At 42.9% G+C, this 19,595-nt stretch overlaps 1 protein-coding gene across 2 annotated transcripts in view; it reads left to right on the top strand.

The window, feature by feature from the left end:
- The window catches only part of LOC147691817 (calmodulin-1-like), a 57,827-nt gene that overhangs the window by 16,894 nt on the left and 21,338 nt on the right, over nt 1-19,595 (top strand). For both annotated transcript variants that reach the window (XM_086938110.1, XM_086938111.1), the window contains 2 exons: nt 1,199-1,229; nt 15,877-16,020. In XM_086938110.1, coding sequence (XP_086794236.1) covers nt 1,199-1,229; nt 15,877-16,020 — 175 coding nt within the window. The remainder of the gene's footprint in view (nt 1-1,198; nt 1,230-15,876; nt 16,021-19,595) is intronic.

Here is a 19,595-nt window from a genome sequence, read left to right as displayed (position 1 = left end):
TACCAGCCCTTGAAAGAAGTCTTTGAACTAATACCTGGGTTTACTAAAACCTGGCCTTGCCAAAATATGATCTAAAGCCATTTTCAAGAGCCAAATTAATGTATACACTGTTACCTTTAAGCTCACCACACAGATACCTGCCCTCTCCTGAGAAGTCCTCTTAAAATATAACCATTTTAGATGTATTTTAAAGTACATTCCATACCTGTGGCAGTTTAGAGAGCCATTGAGAAAAAAACTGTTATAGAACAGCCCTGGGTGTCGGGGGGGGGGGGGGGGGGGGATATATCTGGGCTCAAAGACCACAGGGAAAGTAAAAGGGTAAAAACAAGATAAGTAGTAGAAGACTCATGAAGAAAATGCAAAAGGGAGGCAAGGTTGAGGCTTACCTTAAACCTATATGGTGGACAATGGTACATAGATTTTCTGAGAAGTTGGAGGCACCAGTGGGAAGGACAGCTTTATTGCAATTATAGACTTTCGCGGACGCTACAAACCCACCGCCACTCTGAGGCATGTCAATGGAGCAAATGCGTATTCCAAGTCCAGCGAGCCTACAAATATCCCTAAAAAGTTAGAAGTACAGGGCTTTCAGTAAAGAATACCCGCATTTCAGCACCAGAACCATCCCAGGGTTTAACAAATAAACACTCGCTCCTCCAAATTTGATAATGCATATTGTTTTGTTATGGGGAATACCTGTCCTTCCTCAATCACACAAAAGCAGCACGTCCATAATGCTAAAGACGTTCCCTGTAATTTCAGCCCCATCCATTAACTCACTGCCTATGCACAATACAACCCCACAGAGTAACGCTTCACAAAAAGGGTACCTTATCCATGAGCCTTTTAAAATCGATTCCCCTAATAATGCCAACTAAACTAAAGCGCTCTCCCTAAAGATACAACCCATATAAAATGTTTTTGAACTGAGCAATCCTCTGAACCAATCCAGCTTCCTCTACCCCCACAAAATAACTCGTTATTAAAGGTCCTCAACAAAAAATAGTCATCCCAAAGGATACCTCACTAGCATGGTGGATCCTCCTCAAAAGGTTATTTCCCCAAAACATGATGATTGTCAAGATGCTGTAAGACGGGATGTTCAACTCTTAAGTAAGTTCTATATTAGATGAGGTGATGTTGCTTCCTACATCTGTTACTCACTCTTCCTTTTTCTTTTTCTCCCGTTTTGCAGGCAGACCAACTCTCGGAAGAGCAGATCGCTGGTAAGAATTATTTCCATATCCTGCTGTCCCACTGATTTCACAGTTGTGGTTTTCAGTTTTGCTTTCTTTAATACATTTTCTTCAAATTGCACATCAGATGGAGTGAAGGGAAAAAGAGTAGATGCTGGGCATGTTTTCCTTTAGTAGGCTCAGAGTGCTCATTCTCCTATAATCCTCCCGAATGGCACATTTTTAAAAAAGGAACCTTACAAAAATCCACTATTTTTTGTTAGAATGATAGTCTTGTTAATCATCACTAGCGATATCAATGCTGACGAATCTGAAAATCTGGTAGCTTACCAAAGAAAGTTAATTTCTATGCCAGTGTTCTACTCCAGACCTGATCAAAAGAACATCTCTCAGAATTTGGCTGCTCAGACCACAGTAAGCTGACTCTACTTGATCCATAATTCACCTACGGTGCCCACAATCTTAAAGGAGGGACCCTTGGCTGGTGTTAAAGTGTACTCCACCTCCTCAAGATTGCAAAAGTGGGCACTTAGAACCTTTTTCTGAACTTGTTCTTATAAAAACCAGAGGCTACAATTAGACTGCCCTGCCATTGCATTGCTGATGGGATTCAAATTACTAGTTTGCACTGCTGAAAGCAGCTCTACTTCCAGAAAAGTTTCCCAGTCCCAATGTGAAGGATTTCACCGGTGTCCAACATTGTGCAGCACCTTTCCAACCAAGTCCCAAGGTAAACTTTTCACCAGGATGAACCTGGTACCTATATCCAACCCGTGCGCCATTGTAGGCTGCCTTATTTTTTTTTTAGGTTGACCAGGTCTAGGAAGACTGTGCTATTTTTGGCTTTAGAAAACTCCCTAAAAATCATATTTCCGGTTCTGTGATCTGCTTTTTGGTGTCTATTTGTTCATTGAAATTTATGCCGTTTTATAAACTGGAATGGGATTTTTATTTTGTTTTCGGCGTAACTTTTTTGTTACTGATATATCCTTTACACTAGTTCCTTTAAGTTAAGCCTGACTACGCTGTGCCACAGTTACCCAGGACTGAGCTAAGATTTAAATTAAAGTAATCTAGCTGGACCTCCTACAGAAAAGTGACATTATTACTTGCTGAGGTCCCGTAACCACCCAAACCAATCATCTGCTTTCTCACATTAATTGATACCAATGTCAATGTGACTGTAACACACACTTAAAATGTAACACCTTTCATTCTTCGATACTACTAAACTTTTAGAAAGGCCTTTCTCAAACACTGTGGGCAGATAGTCTATTGCAGAAAGGTGAAGCCACCTACATTTTATTCCATGCACCGAATTACTGTTTAGATCATTTCCCTTCAAACACCCTGCCATGCTCAACCCTAATTTCTACAGCCAAGATCACGGCAAACATGTGCAAAAACCAACCCTGTTAATGCCTAGTTACATTTTCACCTGCAATGCAACCTTCACTCCCTTCTTGACCTGAACATAGCCTTCTAGCTCAACCAACGAAATTGGTCTCAGTGAAACAACTCAATAGAAAGAAGAAACCTTTCTTCCTAAATTAGCCAGTCACATTTTCAGTGAATGTTTATCGATGCAGTCAGCCTTGAAACATGCACTGTAATCTACAATTGCCTAGCCGCATATGAATTGGGCTTCTTTGTCTTGATGGAAATATGGTTCACAAAAGACTGTGCACTCCCAATTCATGAAGCAATGTCCACTGTATACAAAAATAAAGATGAACAATTATCACCATAAATGGGCAAGAGACAGTCACCTCCATAAGGATTACAACAAACTACCTTTAGACCTCAAGCTCCCCTCCCCAAAGCAGTCCAATATAACCTTTTGATTAACTACGTTTACACTGTATATCCCCCTTGCCATCAAAGCATTATTTACACTGGTAACTAGTGGCCAGAAGACTATCCTTTAAAGCTCTCTGCATCGTTCATTAGGCAATCCACGGGCTGGGACCTAGCTTCTTAATCTCATAATTAAGATTGTAGAACCAGATGAGACACCTGAGATCAAGAATGGCCCCACTGATAATTCCTGCTTACTGTAAAACCCGCAGCTGCTTCTCAGTACAGACATACAAATTATAGAATAAACTGCTGCAGAACATCAGAAGTATCAACAATCATTTGCAATATAGAAGAGGCACATAGTCCTAGCTGATCTGGTAACCATAACTCTAGCACCTCTAAGGCAACAATCATGACTGGTGTGTACATGCTGGGAGCCTGTTCTGAATCTTTTTTTGCCTTTCACCTTGCGCATATATACACATTGACATGATAATGTGTCAAGATTTGGAGTAAACTCTCTGGGCATCTTACACAACACTAGTACTCCATGCTCATAACTGATGTCACCATCAACAACCTTCCTTCATCCCTGTACTTTTAAATCAGAACTACTCACTCATGGTCTGCAAAGCAGTTTGGGCCTGGACAGGAGGTAGGAAAGCACTATAGAAATTTGCTGTAAGACAACACAAAACAACTTTACTGCAAACTACCCATACATTCCTGTTGGAATGCAGACTGTCAGAACTCTAACAGGTAGCCGTATGAGATGCTTTATTGAAGAGTGCTTTGAAACCGAGTGAAGGGTATGAAACATTTAGTGCTAAAATATAATCCTAGATCTCCTGGTTATTTTTTATTTATTTGATTTTTAACATTGGTAACAAACATTAAACTGGATTATTGTAGACGGTTTTAATACGTGGTTTGATTAACCCAACAAACTTGCTACACATTTCCCTTGTAGAAAACATGAACACCTTAAGCTTGAAATGGAGAGACATTGGCTACATATACTTATCAGGGCACTGCCTAAATGGAGTCTCCTATTCCTCTTAATCTGAAGTGATCACATCACTAAGTTTTGTACCATGATCACCAGCAAAAAGGTCATCTATCCTCCATCAGCAACCGCCATTAAGCGTACAGGGCCCATTAGGAAATATTGGCTTCATGCTCACTCATTACATAATCTAACTCTGAAATTAGATTGCGAGGTAGAACTAAGATTAATGAGCTATCTGAATGGAGTTAAAGTACCGTGGACACATTTGTACCCATTAAAAGCTTTTGCAAGAAAACTGAAAATAATTCCGCAAAGTGGTTGAAAAAGATGTTAACCAAACACAGAACCTTGAAGCACCAATGGCAAAGAACCACAGCCCAGTGGACAAACCAGCTGTCATAAAAAAAACAATGAGCTGTTCTTACTAGAGCAGGGAGTCCATATTAATTTTGGATTGGGACAACCTTCGAATTGAAATTGACAAATACGGAGTAGCCTTCTTTATCCAACTAGATATTGCGCCTCTCTTTGACACAATAAACCAACATTCTAATCTATAAACTGATTACATTGGGATACAGAACCTTCGCTCCGTCTGGTTCCAATCATGCATGTTTGAGAGAAGACCAATGATCATCCTTAAGCAGTTCCATGCTACTCCCTAAATTCTTAAATGTGGTGTTCCTCAAGGATCGGCTGTCTCTAACTCATTCATCATACCTATGTGTCCCTCACCACTTTTTTTTTTTCATTAGGACACATCTTAAAACCTGCACCTCAGTCCCTTCACATTAATAGGATCATCTGAACATGCAACCCATAATAGTGCCAACATATAATCATCAAATAGACATGGTAACCATCCGAAGTCACACATGCAGTATGTAATTGGGCGCACTCGCACCTAGTTACCACACCCAAATACATAATCAATTGAGATTACCCATCCCTCCAAATAACAATTACTATCTGAAAACTTGACTGTCTTTCAAAATAAAGAATTGTCTACATTATTTATGGACAGCATGAACAGGGGATCAGTCATGTAAAATTCCTCAACAAAGCCAACCTACTTATTTACTGTCACTAATCGCCCAGAGACCATAGTTTAGTGAAGTTTAGTGCACCTCCAAACAAGGCAGACAGCTATGGCCTACTTGCCGTGCCTAAGCATGGCCTCGGTCTATCTGAATTCTCTACCAGCTCCGCCCATTACATATTGAGCCCCCCCCCCCCCCCCCCCCCTCCGCAATCCACATGGCATGACCTATGTTTTATGCTTTCCTTCTCTACACCATGTTAAAATTGGTTCCTTCCTCTTCTTCCATTTCCCTTTACTGTGACGATCCTTATACTTTCCACAAAGACTGAGTCGATTCTGGCATAGACTGTGTGTAGGAAGCTGGCTCTTTATAGGATATACCACTATGTGGTTATATCGTACAAAGAGTTAAGAGATTCCCTCAGAAGTGTTCAGGGCTCAATGTATACCCGAAGTGCTCTATTTGTTGTAGTGTGGTCTAGCAGCCTTAGGCCTAACCTAGAGAAGTGTGAGATTAGTTATGCAAACGGTGATTAATAAATGGCACACTACTCAAAGAGGAGATCCACACCAATTTTATTTAAAAAAATAAGCTTTCAAGATTTATTTTAGGACCAAGAAATACGTAAAAAGGTAAGTAATTTTTTCATAAATACTTTTCACTTTCAAAAGTAGACACAGTGCGATTTTCTGTTCAGCAAAGTTAACCTATGGGAGGAAAACAAGAATGCAGTTTTGCAGGCAAGTATACAACTTAGCCTTGGTTTTTAGGATGAAGAATCGGCACAAAGCAAGGTTTAGCAATGTAGCAAATCTGCACCTCCAATGGCACAGGAGTAGCTGGGTGCAGGGTTCAAACTCCGAATCTGGCACCAATGTTCTCCAATGGAGAAAGGGGGTAATTGAAGAGATGCTGCTCACAGGTGAGTAACACTGTTTGGTAATCCAGTTTCTGGGGGTTAAGGTAAGCACAGGGCAGCACCAACTTACACACTCAGTGATATATTGGTGGCCGGGTGCAGAGTGCCAACACATTGGCGGTCATCAAATAGGGGAGATAAATTTTGAAGAAAGGCTGCAGGCTCAGTCCAGGAGCCTGGACGAAGAAAACCCACAGCTGCCCAGGTAAGTAGAGATGCTAGAGGACGTAGGGACACATTTGATCATGCTTCCCAAGGCCCAGGGCCTTCAGATGCAGGGGTATCCTTGGGCGTCAACGTCTTACCGGGCAAGTCGCGGTCAGAGGGAATCTTCAAGTTGGGGCTGTAGGTGTCAAGGTGGAGTCCAGCATGGGTTAGCCTACGGTGGACCCTTGCTCAGAAGCGCTGGGGCCCACTTGGATTCGGCTGTGGGCGTCTGGTGTGGAGGTGTGTCCGGCAGTGGTTTTGCGATTCCTTAGGGCAGAGGTCTTTGTTCTTTCAAGTTGGTTTGTTCTGGACAGCTCTGGAGTCCATAGGAGATTTTGATCTTTGTTGCAGGCAGTCTTTCCAAGGCTCTAAAGGTCGCTGGGCTGCAGGACGGATCATCTTTTGGCACAGGTTCATCAAGGGCTGCAAAGAGGCCTGTAGGGCTGGGGCAAGGTCAGTTGGTGTCTGCAGTCTTCTCTGCTGGTGCGATGCTGTAGTGTCCGGCTCATTTTAGATCATCAGGAATCTGACTTCAAGGTCTGGGAGGGTGCTCCCTAAATACTAGATTTAGGAGTGTTACGGGGGAGTGACTGGTAGGAACCAATAGGTTCCTTACTTGGGGTGTCTACACCTATTTTGCCACCCTCCTGTGGAAAGTGGGGCATTGCCCTAGCCCCACCATCTCCAAGACTGTGGGCACTGAAATATGTGCTTCACTTTACTCCAGCACCCGAGGGGTGGAGTTGGCAATGGGGGGGGGGGGCACACCTTTTTTCCTCATGAAGTTTTCCCACCGGTTCTTCCGACAAAAGTGGGGTTTTGAACCAGGGGCTGCCATCTGCTTCTAGCAGCAGAGGCTGGGGTCTCATTACAAAGGTAGCAAGGCATTTGAAGCTTCCTTCTCGAGCACTGTGCTCATCCTGGGGGAGGAGGTGTTACACCTCCGCCCAGGATGGGATTTTTCTCTGACCTCTGAGAGCAGGGGATCTTGACCCAGGGGTCCAGAAACATGTTTGGTGGTGGCAGGCTGTGTAGAAGCACTCGGAGATCACACCAGGGTTTGAAGATTTTCAAGGGGCACTTCTGATGTGTTCTCCATGTTTCAATAAATCCCACACTGGCATCAGTGTGGATTTATTGAGAGGAGTTGTTTGGTACCAAGCAATCCTGGGTTCAGTAAAGCCATCATGGTGCTGGGGAACTTGTGTTGTCAGTTTCCAGCCCATGTACTCTATAGCTTGATTGGCACATACAATATTAAGAGTAGACTTAAATATTGTAGGGGCATATCTGCTCGTGCAGATATAACCCCACCTGAGATATGGTGAACACTGCCTTGGAGCTTTTAAGGCCTGCTAGAGTGGTGACTTACCTATACCATAGGCAGTGCTGCTTGGCATGGCACACAGCAGTGTGCTATGCCGACTCCGTCGTTTTTCTCTGCGCCAATGCATGCAGGCTGCGGTGGCAGTTTGCATGGCCTTGGTGAGGGGTCCTTAGGAGACCCTCTCCAGTCCCAATGCCCTAGGAACCAGGGTACCATCTACTGGGGACTTACAGGGGGGTATGAAGTGCCACTTGTGGTACAGTTTTAGAGGAGGTCTGGCACAAAGGACCTGGTTGGCAGTGACCCTTTGCATTTTCAATCAACATCGCATAGGTCAATAACAGCCTTGAAGGCCCTTTATCAAAATCCGACATCTTGTGTTAAACTGGGGGCTAATAAATCTGCTTCATTTCCTATCCAACGAGGAACCTGTCAAGGATGCCCATCCTCTCCACTTCTTTTTGCCATATATATTGATATTTTTCTTAATAAATTAAATCAGATCAGGAAGAGGATATAACTCCAGTAGATGTTTCAGGTGTTAGTTACAGGGCCTTGGCATATGCAGATGATGTGGTGGTTGTAACTAAAGATATTGATAAAGCTTTTTATAAGATCGAGGAATTGGCAGCAACCTTTGGGTCCTTTTCAGGATACAAATTAAATTTATCCAAAACACAAATACTTTTTTTTGGCCAAAAACCCCCTCCCCGAATTAACATATTCTGAAGCAACATATCTGGGAATTAAGTTAACTAACCAAATTTCCAACGTCCCCAAACTTAATTATATTCCAATCTTGAAAAAGGCTAACTCCACTCTTGAACGAATCGATCATTTACATTTATCATTACATGGTAGGAACAATGTTTTAAAAATGTTAATCCTGCCCAAATTTTTATATCTATTTTGAACAGTGCCGCTTGAATTCCCGTTAGATTTTTTTAAATAAATAGAAAAGATGAAAGGGAGATTCTTATAGGGCTATAAGGGCAATCTGAGAGCTTACAAAAAAATGATCCTACCAAAGTCTAGAGGAGGGTGGACCATTCCACATTTTTTGTTTTATTATCTGGCAGCTGTACTACAATTTATATCCCCTTTAATTGTAGGCAATAAAGCCCCGACTTCATCAGCACACACCCCATTGATTTATGAATTTGCAGTAGGTACTGAAGCTCGAGGCTATTTCTTAAAAATAGTAGAACCGAGTTACTACAAAAAAAAAATTAAGATTATAACTGCAGCATATAGAACATGAAAAATTATCAGGAGACTTGCTGGGATTCCAAAATTGTTGAGATATACTCCTTTAACTTCACCACATTGTTTCCCCCCTATATTCAGAGACCCTATTATGAATAGTTGGAAGAATAATGGTATTACCTATTTGGGTGATTTATGGATAAATAATCGCATACATCACATTTTCTGAACTTCAATTCAAATTTAAACTCACGAGCCGTGATTACTTTAAATATTTACAGCTATATAGTTTTTTAAACTCATTATCGTCTAATGACCGACAAAGCCTCCAAAAGATTTTGATAGACAGCCTTTATTCTAAAAGAAAAATAGGTTGCTTGATTGCATTATATGGTATTGTTTGACCTTTATTATACACCAGCTAAGGTTATGAAATGGGGGGCTACTGCTGGTATACGCTGTAACGGTTGTACTTTGATAGGAGCAGATGCAATATATATGTTCTTTTGCTGTTCTAAGGTGACTACTATACTCAGAAATTCATAAATTTATCCAGATTATATTGGGAATTACAGTAAATCTCACCCCGGAACTGATTTTATTTGGACTACCATCAGACTCTCTAGAAAAGGAACAGTCTCTGATTTTTATTATGATGTCCAAATTTCGTGCATGTATCACCCAAGAATGGATTAGCCCTGAACCACCTTCCTTTTTTATGTGGAGGGCTCGTTTGCTAGCTAAATTTAATTTTGAACTCTCTATTTATGCAACAAAAGGACGAAAAAGAAAACAATTGGGGATGAAAATCTGGGCGCCGATTCAAGGGGAAACTAATCGATAATACATGATATGCAATATTTGTTAAATTTTCATTTTATTATCTCTAATGGAGGACTTTTCCCTTGCTTTAGTTTTTGAATGCTATGCTTTATAATGTAAATTTTATAAATCTCACAGCTATAAAAGTTTTTTTGTTAATCTGACTTGTTAGCAATAAAAATAAAAGTTAAAAAATAAAAATAAAATCGCATCATTTTCCAGGTTAAAAGTGGGGGGGGCTAAACATGTCCAAACAGGCACCTTCCCACACTATGTATATCTTGCAACAGGTACAGCTGACCACATTCATTTAACAAAAACACATTCTTACTCTGCTGTCCCTACTTCTCCACAAACTCTGCCTAGCCACACCTTGGTTCACCTTTCTCTCACCCATCACTCTTCACTCCAGTGCCACAATGCACAGTTTGCCTCAGTCCATCCTTTATACTTGCTGTATCTTGTTTCAGTTCCTCCTTACTGCGGCAGGAGGGAACCAATCCAGGTCTGACACCAGGTGCTCACCTTATATGGCATGTCTTTGCTCTGTGCCTGCCAGAGCTTCTCTCTACTGGCCTCACTGTCTTTGCTTTGTGTCTTCCATAGTTTCTCTGGTGACCTGGCTCTGATCCAGTATCAGTAGTGCTGCAACAGCCCACAATGATCTCTAAAACCCGGAAGTGTGGTGTATTGTAGGTGGGGCTGTTTGTCAAGAACAGGGTGAGGCAAGCTGGTGATGAGTCAGTCAGCTCCTTCGGTCATTGTGTCAAGGTTGGGAAGCAACAATATTGAGAATTGTTCTGTCTTAATTTGCATGATTCCATGGGGCTCCTCTCCCATTAGGCTTTCTGCTTATTTGTACTTCTGGAGCCTTGCCTCTAAATAAAGTGCAAACAGCAGGAAAATGATCCTTCTATCTTCTCTGAAGGTTTCCACTCTTTGCTCTTCTTAAGCATTCCTCAGGCTATATTGGTGCGCAGTCATGAGCCTGTTAACCCTTTTGCCTTTATGTTTACTTCTTTAAACCAAACATGTGTGTGCATGTGTTTAGAACAGCCCGAGGGTGTTCACCAAATGTTTAGCAGTGTAGTTGCACATCTGTGAAGAAATGCATACACTTCTTCCTATAACTAGTCGATTGATGGGTGAAGAACAGCTGCGGCCAAGGCCTAGCACTCACTCACGTATCGGTGTTTCTGTTACAGAGACTACGGTTGACACTCAAAGCGAGAATCTCATGTAGAGCCACTAATCCAACCTTTTCTAGGAGCTGTGCTAAATGCCATCAGAAGGAAAACCTACACAAACCAAGAAAGGGTGGTGCCATTCTAAAGGCGGTTACCTCTTTTTCAGATACCATGTCCCCTTTCAGCGAGTACTGTATTGACATTGTTGAAGATGGCTTCAAATAGCTTCATAGGCAAGATTGTACACAAGTCCACTGCAAGAGTGTCTAGTGAGGCAGTGGTCTTGATGTGGAGGGTCTTTGGGAAGATCTAGTGATGGTATCTGCCCAGAGTTCAACACACATTCTTAATAATGGAAGTGGAAAAACAAGAATTTGTTGCAGGGCAGTCCATTTCTTGACCCTCTATCATAGGTGACCATTACCACAGACCTCTTCAACACGGGGTAAGGATCACATCTCAAACGCTTGACTGTTCGGGGTACCTTGGTTTGATGATTATTTACACAGGTGACAGCGATTCAATTTGCACTCAAAGAATTTTACACACTCTGGTCAAGACAATCCTTCAACAAGATAAGACCAACTTCTGACTCTCATTCTGGTCTCGCTGACGTGGTTGAGACCGCCTTGGTATTCAATGCTTCTGGAAGAGTTATTTCACCCACACAAGAAACTACCTACAAAAACGGCCCTTTTTTTTACACAGCATCATGGTCAACTCAGAAATCCAAAAGCGGTACAAAAGGGGGTGGTGATGGACGGAGCATCTGAATCAATCAAACCCAGTCAAAAGATCTGGGTTTAATCCATCACCGTTCTTTAGCCCACTCTGCCACCCCAGTTCAGACATGGCTATATGCAAAATAGCCTGACCCTGTGCCTCATGGGAACAGTCCAGCCCGAACTGCCAAGCCATATCTTCCCTGGACCGGAAACAAGCTTTCGAGAACCGGTTTATGGCATTCCAGCCGTCTTCAGCCCGGCTTGCTTGAATCCAGTGGCAAAGTGAGCAAGGGACTCACGTCTGAGCATACCCTGCCACACTTCTGGCGGCCAAAAGCGGTACAAAAGGAGGTGGTGATGGACAAAGAATTTAGCAATTGAACATTTGCGATAAAATTCAGCTCCTGGCAGAGCATATACCACAGGTGGAAAATGACTCTGCAGGGTTACTAAGCAAGACTTATTAACAAGTCCTGGAATGGGAGTTGAATAATCAAGTACTACAAATGCACTTTTAAAAACGGGGCACATCTGCAATAGATGTGACCGCCACCGTAAAAAAAAGGCAAAACGCCTAAACTACACCTTAAAATACCCGCATCCGCAGTCCATGGACAATGCACTAGGGATAAAGTGGCGAGGGATCTTTGCCTATGTTTCTCCACTGCTCTGATTCCAGATTTGGTCAACAAGATAAGACCAACTTCTGACTCTCATTCTAGTCTCGCTGACGTGGTTGAGACCGCCTTGGTATTCAATGCTTCTGGAAGAGTTATTTCACCCACACAAGAAACTACCCACAAAACCGGCCCTTTTTTTTTACACAGCATCATGGTCAACTCAGAAATCCAAACCTCAAGGAATGAATCTGGCACCTGAGGTCCTAGAGTTTGGTTATTTACAACTTCTTCAGGAATGTATGCCAATCCTGCACAAACCACCTAAGCCAATTACACAAGTGTGCTAACTGCAAAATGGAAAGGTTTGTCCTTTAATGCTTGCGTACACAGGTAGGACACACTTAAAGCATCAGTGCTGAATATCATTTATCTTATCTACTGCACCTATAGAAAGCTTGATTGGCAGACACTTCTGTTCAATTATATTTCGCTTGGTAGCAGCATACATGCAAAACAGAGAACACATTTCCCTGTTCAAAATACCTGTTGTGAAAGCCTTTATCGAGGGGCTTAAAAAGATATCCCTCTTAGAACCCGAATGGCCCGTACTTGGAACCATAATTTTGTACTTGTAAAACTTAAGGGAATTCTATGTGAGCTGCTACACTTCGGCAGTTCCTGTTGTGGAAAGTAGCCTTTCCATTTGCAGTAACTTCGTCAAAGAGAGTTGGTCACAAGCACTAACAGTGGAGAACCTCTCCATATGCGGTCACTTAGGTAGACATCCTCAGGCCAAACCAAAGGTGTCTACAGAAGATAATTTCCCCTTTCTGCATCAGTCAGGCAGTTGATTTGCTTATCTTCTTCCTATATCCAGCAATATTGACAAAAAGGGCATTGCACACATTAGATGCCAAAAAGGCACTGATCTATTACACGGAAAGGACCAAATCCAACCTACAGACTAAGCAACTGTTTGTTGCGAAGACTCTTTTCTGAATCCCATTTTGAAAAATGGAATTGCCAGATATAGTAACATGCATGCAGTCATGGTACGGTAAAGCAAAACTCCGACTGTTCCTAAAGCACGTTTCACTAGAGAGAAGGAGCAAGTGTGGCCTCTTAGGAAACATTCCAATAGCGGATAAACTGCTACATTGCCAACACTACACACATTTAGTTCGTACTGCTGTGTATATTCAAGCCCACATTATCTGCTTGCTAGCCATTGCTTACAGGAGGAACTTCTTTAGTGTATACAGGATATGTGCATTTACGGCTGCATATTCTACAAATTGAGTTTTTGACTTATCCTGTAACTATTTGTAGCATGGAGTGCTATTGAATAATATGCACACACGTCTCCCTGATTAACATGCGCGCGCACACGTCTCCCTGGCAGTGAGCAATGATCGAAGATGCTGGTCATTACAGTGATAGTGCACAGCACACAAATCCTTTTTGCCACGCTACTTATTCATACACTGTGAAAAGCATTCTGAGGGGAGGTTTTCATCCTGGTGCATTGTAGGTTAAGGGAGGAGTGACACGATCTCTTGAGACCGAAGATGTGTTCTAAGAAAAACATGTTGCAAACAATTGCAACCAGCACTAGATGCCATTGTATGCTGCACTTTAAGCTACAAATAGATGGGTACAGGATAAGTAACGTTTTGCTTTTTGTTTCTTCATATATTGCGCAGGTATTCCAGATGTAACATTTCACATATTAGTTATTGACTTGACTTTGCAGACCTATTGGTACACCTGTTAAGTGTAACTCATGACTTCACAAACATTAACTTTGATGTAAAAATACCATGGTGCAATATTTATTATAAGGACAGTCCCAAACCCCACTTCTTTCTGATTTCTTTGTTAGGGAGCAAGTATTGGTAGGGGGAACCCACAAAGCTTTCCATCAGAGCAGTCCCATTAGGTTTACTTGTGCCTCTTCAAATAGACCGAGGATCCCTGCATTGTATTCGGAGGTGAGGGTCGGCCTTACAGATGCCTCTCTGGGGCAAAAAACTGAGTGTAATTAGGTGACCGTTTGAACTTGAAGGACTCCAGACACTGATAATTGGCAGTTGGCATTGACCAAAATGCTTCGCTTTGGAAATAGAAGCTGGTATTCCCTGTCCTTGGACTTGCAGGGTACCTGGTGCCGTGGGGTATACTGATGGTGGAGCCGGTTTGTGCTTATTTTTCCTGTCTGGGATGAAGTTGGAAGGGTCGGCTGGCACCCAACGGTCCAAAGAGGCTTGAGATGCTGAAGAGAGCCAAGACTTCTTCTGTGTCAGTCACCACAAACCCAAGCGAGGGCTGCTGAAGAATCAAGCTAGAGTGCTAGACAAATGTTGCTATTATAATAATCTCTTTAACAATATTCTGTTTAAAGTTTTTTATGTTAGCTGTTTGTAAACCTTGTTTACATGTGTTTGTAGTGTGTTACCGAACACTTGTCTCGTTTCTATAGTATAGTAATCCTCTGGTTTAACTGACTACTAATTTCAATCTGAGAATACTTTACTAGGTGTGACATTATATGATCATTGTATTATTGCTCTGGATTTGATTATTTTGGGTGTTTTCTATTTTCTAAATTACTGTTTATACTGTAAATATCTTTAACGTGTACACAGTAGTGAGTGTTATTTTACAACCTTTGAAAGAGTCTTATTTTTTTACAACTGTTCTACTGTACACCCTTCACTAATGCTAACCTCGATTTATGCCTTTTCTATTCACTCATGTTTACTTAAGAGACAGGAAGCTCAAGTGAGATATTGTTGCCAACTTGGTCTCTTGAGTGCTGGTTACCCTGCCTGCCAGTTTCCTCTCCTTGAGAGTAGTTAGGCCCCTGTGGTTTTGTGATCTGGTGAACCGAATATGATGATGAAGGCTAGCAGTGCGAGCAAAGCCTGCGCCTTAGAAAACATGTTATTGTAGTCCAATATTTTCAGCTCTTGATATATCCTGCAGTAGAAAGGTATCTGATTATGGAAATCAAAGAGCTTGAGTTGAGAATATGGAGTGTCAAAGAGTGTTAAGTTGGTGCCAATGGAACTAAACTTTACTGAATAATTAAGGTACACAAAAGAGCTCCGCGTGGCTTTGCAAAGCATTGCATGTTTTCCCGGTGAACTCCACAGCCATACAAGTTTATTGGAGGTCGGAGGCGAGACACCAGAGCTGGGCTTTGCACAAGAGGGTATTCCATACTTCTGGTGACTCTCCACTCCACCCACACTACGTGAGGAATCACAGTAGTAGCAGCAGCAGCATAAGCTGTAGTTGGGACAGGGCTCTTTTACATTTACTCCTGGGGGGGGGGGGGGCGCATATTGTCCAAGCCGTTCCATCTAAATGGGGTTCTTAAACTTCATGTCTTGGACATGTGTGGAAGGCCTCTGGCAGTATGTGTGCAGTAACACGTGTGGGCAGTGTGTGGATTACACAGGTGTCGATCAAGAGATTGGTTGCATTTGTATGAGACTGATGAAGTCCATTCCGAACACTGGAGGCTGCACATACACTGTTTTCTCCACCCCTTGACCCATTTATCTCCATGGGAGTTGGGAGGGGGGCTGAATCCAGGAGAGCCCCTTTGATATAGGCACACCTTTAGCTTATTTGTATGGTTTTATGAAGATTTGTATCCAAATCTGAGACTTTGGCAAACCTGTTGGTGGTCTAATTTACTGTTTTTAATGAAACTGAACTGCTTTTATGCGTAACAGTCTATTGGGGCCTGCTACTCTTATTACGTAATCTGATTTTTGCATTAAATGCCCAATTTCTGTTTCCAGAGTTCAAGGAGGCCTTTTGCCTTTTTGACAAGGATGGCGATGGCACCATCACCACCAAGGAGCTGGGCACTGTGATGAGGTCGCTGGGACAGAATCCCACTGAGGCAGAGCTGCAAGACATGATCAATGAGGTTGATGCCGATGGTGAGTGTTTGGTTTCTTCCCCTTTTACCAGTTGCCACTGTTGAGTCAAAGGAAAAGCATAATCAAATATTCAGGTGCACTTTCCTTTATGACAGCCAGGTGCTTTTAAACAGACCGTAAGCAGGATGGTTAACACCGGATAGATCTATTAGATTGACACTTCACACCCTATTTGTGGCCCAACCTACAAGCCCAATAACTGTAAGCATCCTTAGAAGGAAAGCTGAATTAGTTCATGGTTTACCTTGTTATATCAACACATGCTAGGCGCAGCGTAAGGGTACCACCCCTCTCCAGGGACCAGACTCACCCTGTAGCATGATAATGTTCTGCCTGCAGGCCTATTTGCAATTTCATGAAACATGTTTAATTCCGGCCTTGCGTCGCTCTTTCGTTCTGATATGCTGCCCTTTAGAAGTCTATACATGCACTTTTGCTGCCCCTCTCTCCTCTGCCCAGTCTCTATTCCTGTGTTTCTGCAACCAGGAGCTTTATGCCATTGTTCTCTTACTGGTTCTTCCACAATAAATGTGGCCAATCTAACTGGCGTCTGATTCCAACACGTGATTTGAGTCGCTCTCAAGTTAGTTGCCAGTTCTGTTAATTCTTCTTGTGATACGAGGTATTTCCCACATCTGTCTTGTTGATTTCAGTCAAACTATAAGGCTAGTGAGTCAATCAGAGGAAAATGTAACTTTCGGCTCATGTTTTCTTAGATGGCACCAAATAGAATGGGTCTTTTTAAAGCTAGTGCTTTTTTTGTGGCACCCCCTTGTGCTCTGCAGTTCATAAAGTGGAACTGACATGGAATTGATAATTAACTAGGTAAATGTCTCGTATCCAGTAAAGCAGCGGAGTGTGGAAGTACTGAGCCTCTATATTGTCTGTGAGAAATGGTGGAGCAGATTCTGAGGGGACAGCTTCTGTGGCCTTCTGTTCTCTTTATCACCTATGATGAGCTGTCACACATGCAGTGTATTGTGTAGCCAGATGTTGTTTTAGTGAAGGATTGTTTGATCTCTTCCAGGCTACACTGGTGCTGGCTGGGCCTCATCCCTAGTGTGTTTTCCACTGAAAACTGTTCCCTCTGATTCTGTCCAATATGTAACTCTTTGTACCCATTTGGCAGTTGCTGGTACCTTGACCAGTCTTCATGCCAAGGCAATAACATTCTTAGCTAAAATCAGAGCATGGTCTAGAAAGCACATTTACATGCTTCTTTTTCCCATGCAAGGAAAAGGTCCAGCAGGCATGGCTCCAGTCTTGATAACCTTTACTCTTGAATGTCCTCTCCTGAATTGTAACTTGACTCCAATCTGTTGCCTCGGCTGACATGACCACAACGTGGTAGAAGTCCTCCTTTGCCTCCTTGCATATTGGACATTCTGCCACAAGGAAGGGTATATTTTAGCCTGTCATTTGGGGGTAAGGTGAGCTTGATGTAAGATGTTAACTGCTGGAGCTTAAATTTGCAATAGTGGAAGTTTTAGAAGTGAGAGGATCAGCTTCTAGTCCTCCGTCAGTTTAACTTCAATGTCCGCTGACCATTTGTTCCACAGAAACAATAGGTCGGGTAGAGTTTTATCTAAGAGCATTCGATGGGTGCCTCTCCTTTACTGTTTACCATAGTTCCGAAACAGACTCTGGCTATGGCTACTCTGTGGTTCTGCTAAGTTGTAATCCCTCTACATGGAATTTATAGCCCTGATTAACCTTCTGTGTGCCAGAAAATGCCCTCTGGGCATTCCGTCCTTCTGTATTAATTTCTGAAAAGTTGTGATGTACCATATGCGTCATGTCATGTAGGAATTTGGTATGGTCGTTTGGTGTATATACAGTAGTTACCAGCAGATCCTGACCACCTAATCTAGAATATGCAAACGCTTATCACCCTACCGATCTATTGGTCTAGTCAGGCGCGAAAGGCACCGTGGTCCTCTCCCATATTACTGCCTCCCTTGCATAGATGGAGTATTCCATGCTGTAGAGCTTGACCCTTCCATCCCCTCTCAAGTTTAAGAACTTCGTGTGTCAAGTGTTTTTGGACTACAGCCACATGGTGCCATCTTAGTTCCAGAAAGGAGTATATTTGATAGCGTTCATCCACATTATTTTTCGTCATAAATGGAGCGCACACCGCTAGCCCCTCCTCCGGAACGCCCCTCAGGACTCTGGTACTTGCAGTTCTTCAGTGGATCACCCAGGTGGGTGCAAGTCGGTACTTGTAGGACTGATGAATCTCTAGACCCGATGCATGTCCCAGGTATTAGGATATCGCCTGAGACATGTCTCGGGTTTCTGGATGACTTCCCTCATCAGTAGAGAAAGATTGTTTAGAAGTGGAAGAGAAGGCCGCCACACAACAGTCAAAGGCCTCGATGCCAGAACCGGCACGCAGGTGCGTCTTCCAAGAGCCCGTTGGCCCAAAGCTCAAGGGAGCCGTATTGTGTTTCGTCATAAATGGAGCGCACACCGCTAGCCCCTCCTCCGGATCGCCCCTCGGGACTCTGGTACTTGCAGTCCTTCAGTGGATCACCCAGGTGGGTGCAAGTCGGTACTTGTAGGACTGATGAATCTCTAGACCAATACATGTCCCGGGTTTTAGGATATCGCCCGAGACATGTCTCGGGTTTCGGGATGACTTCCCTCATCAGTACATTCAAAGTTATTTTGGTGTATTTGTACATATGTGCCATAATGGAAATAGAAGCAGTGGCAAAGCGGCTATTCCTCCCCACCTCCCCAATTTCCCATCATTATCCCAATCAAATATTGTACAAATGTCAACAAGTACCTACGATTACACCCATATGTCGTTGTGCCATTTTAGTGTGTTCTTCCTGCTAATAATCCCACCCATCCTCCCCAGTGCACCAGACTAATCTTTCTAAACTGAAATAGCTGAATTTGTTTCCGTGTTCTGTTTTGGTGCGAGCTCACGTGGTATTCATCCAAGTACCTACACATCCATCTACAGACACTACAGCGTCCCCAGCCTTGAGCGTGTGATAGTTGTGAAGCAGGAAATGTGTTCAAACGTCCTTTCTTACAAATCCACAGCTGTGTTGTATTGCCACCACCCATGTATGCAGTCTGAGCAACCTTCAGAGCAGCTCATATGCAGTGCGTGGGAGTGACTCTTGGCAGTTTGTTGCTGGTCTGCTGTGCGCGGTCAGCTTCTTAGCCTCACTCAGTAGTTTGGCCACGTCCCAGTGGTCTTCTCATGATCACCTTTGGGAAGGCTTGCTACAGTTTCGGCTTCTATCCCCCGTTCCATTCATGCTTGCAACAGTCTGGTTCTGCGCCGCCTTCCTTTCTTACTAAAGCATTGCTCTCAGTTGATAGATCCGTTACCACCAGGTGGCAGCCATTTGAAGAGAGGAAGAGTATATAAATGATCATCTTTGTAATGGCAGACTGATGACAATTTCAAGGGATTACCTGCTGCCTCTTTCGAGTCTCCACAGGGTTAGAAATTTGATTAAACAATTAATGCTAGAAAATGAAGCCTTCAACATAGGTTTACCCGTCAGGTGATCTACTGTATTTTATTATTCCGTCTTGCTTACAGGCCC

Source organism: Lissotriton vulgaris, chromosome 9 (assembly GCF_964263255.1).
Source record: "Lissotriton vulgaris chromosome 9, aLisVul1.2, whole genome shotgun sequence".
Lineage (NCBI taxonomy): Eukaryota > Metazoa > Chordata > Amphibia > Caudata > Salamandridae > Lissotriton > Lissotriton vulgaris.
Note: the sequence above shows the minus strand (reverse complement) of the source record. Positions and strands in the feature narration are given on the sequence as shown.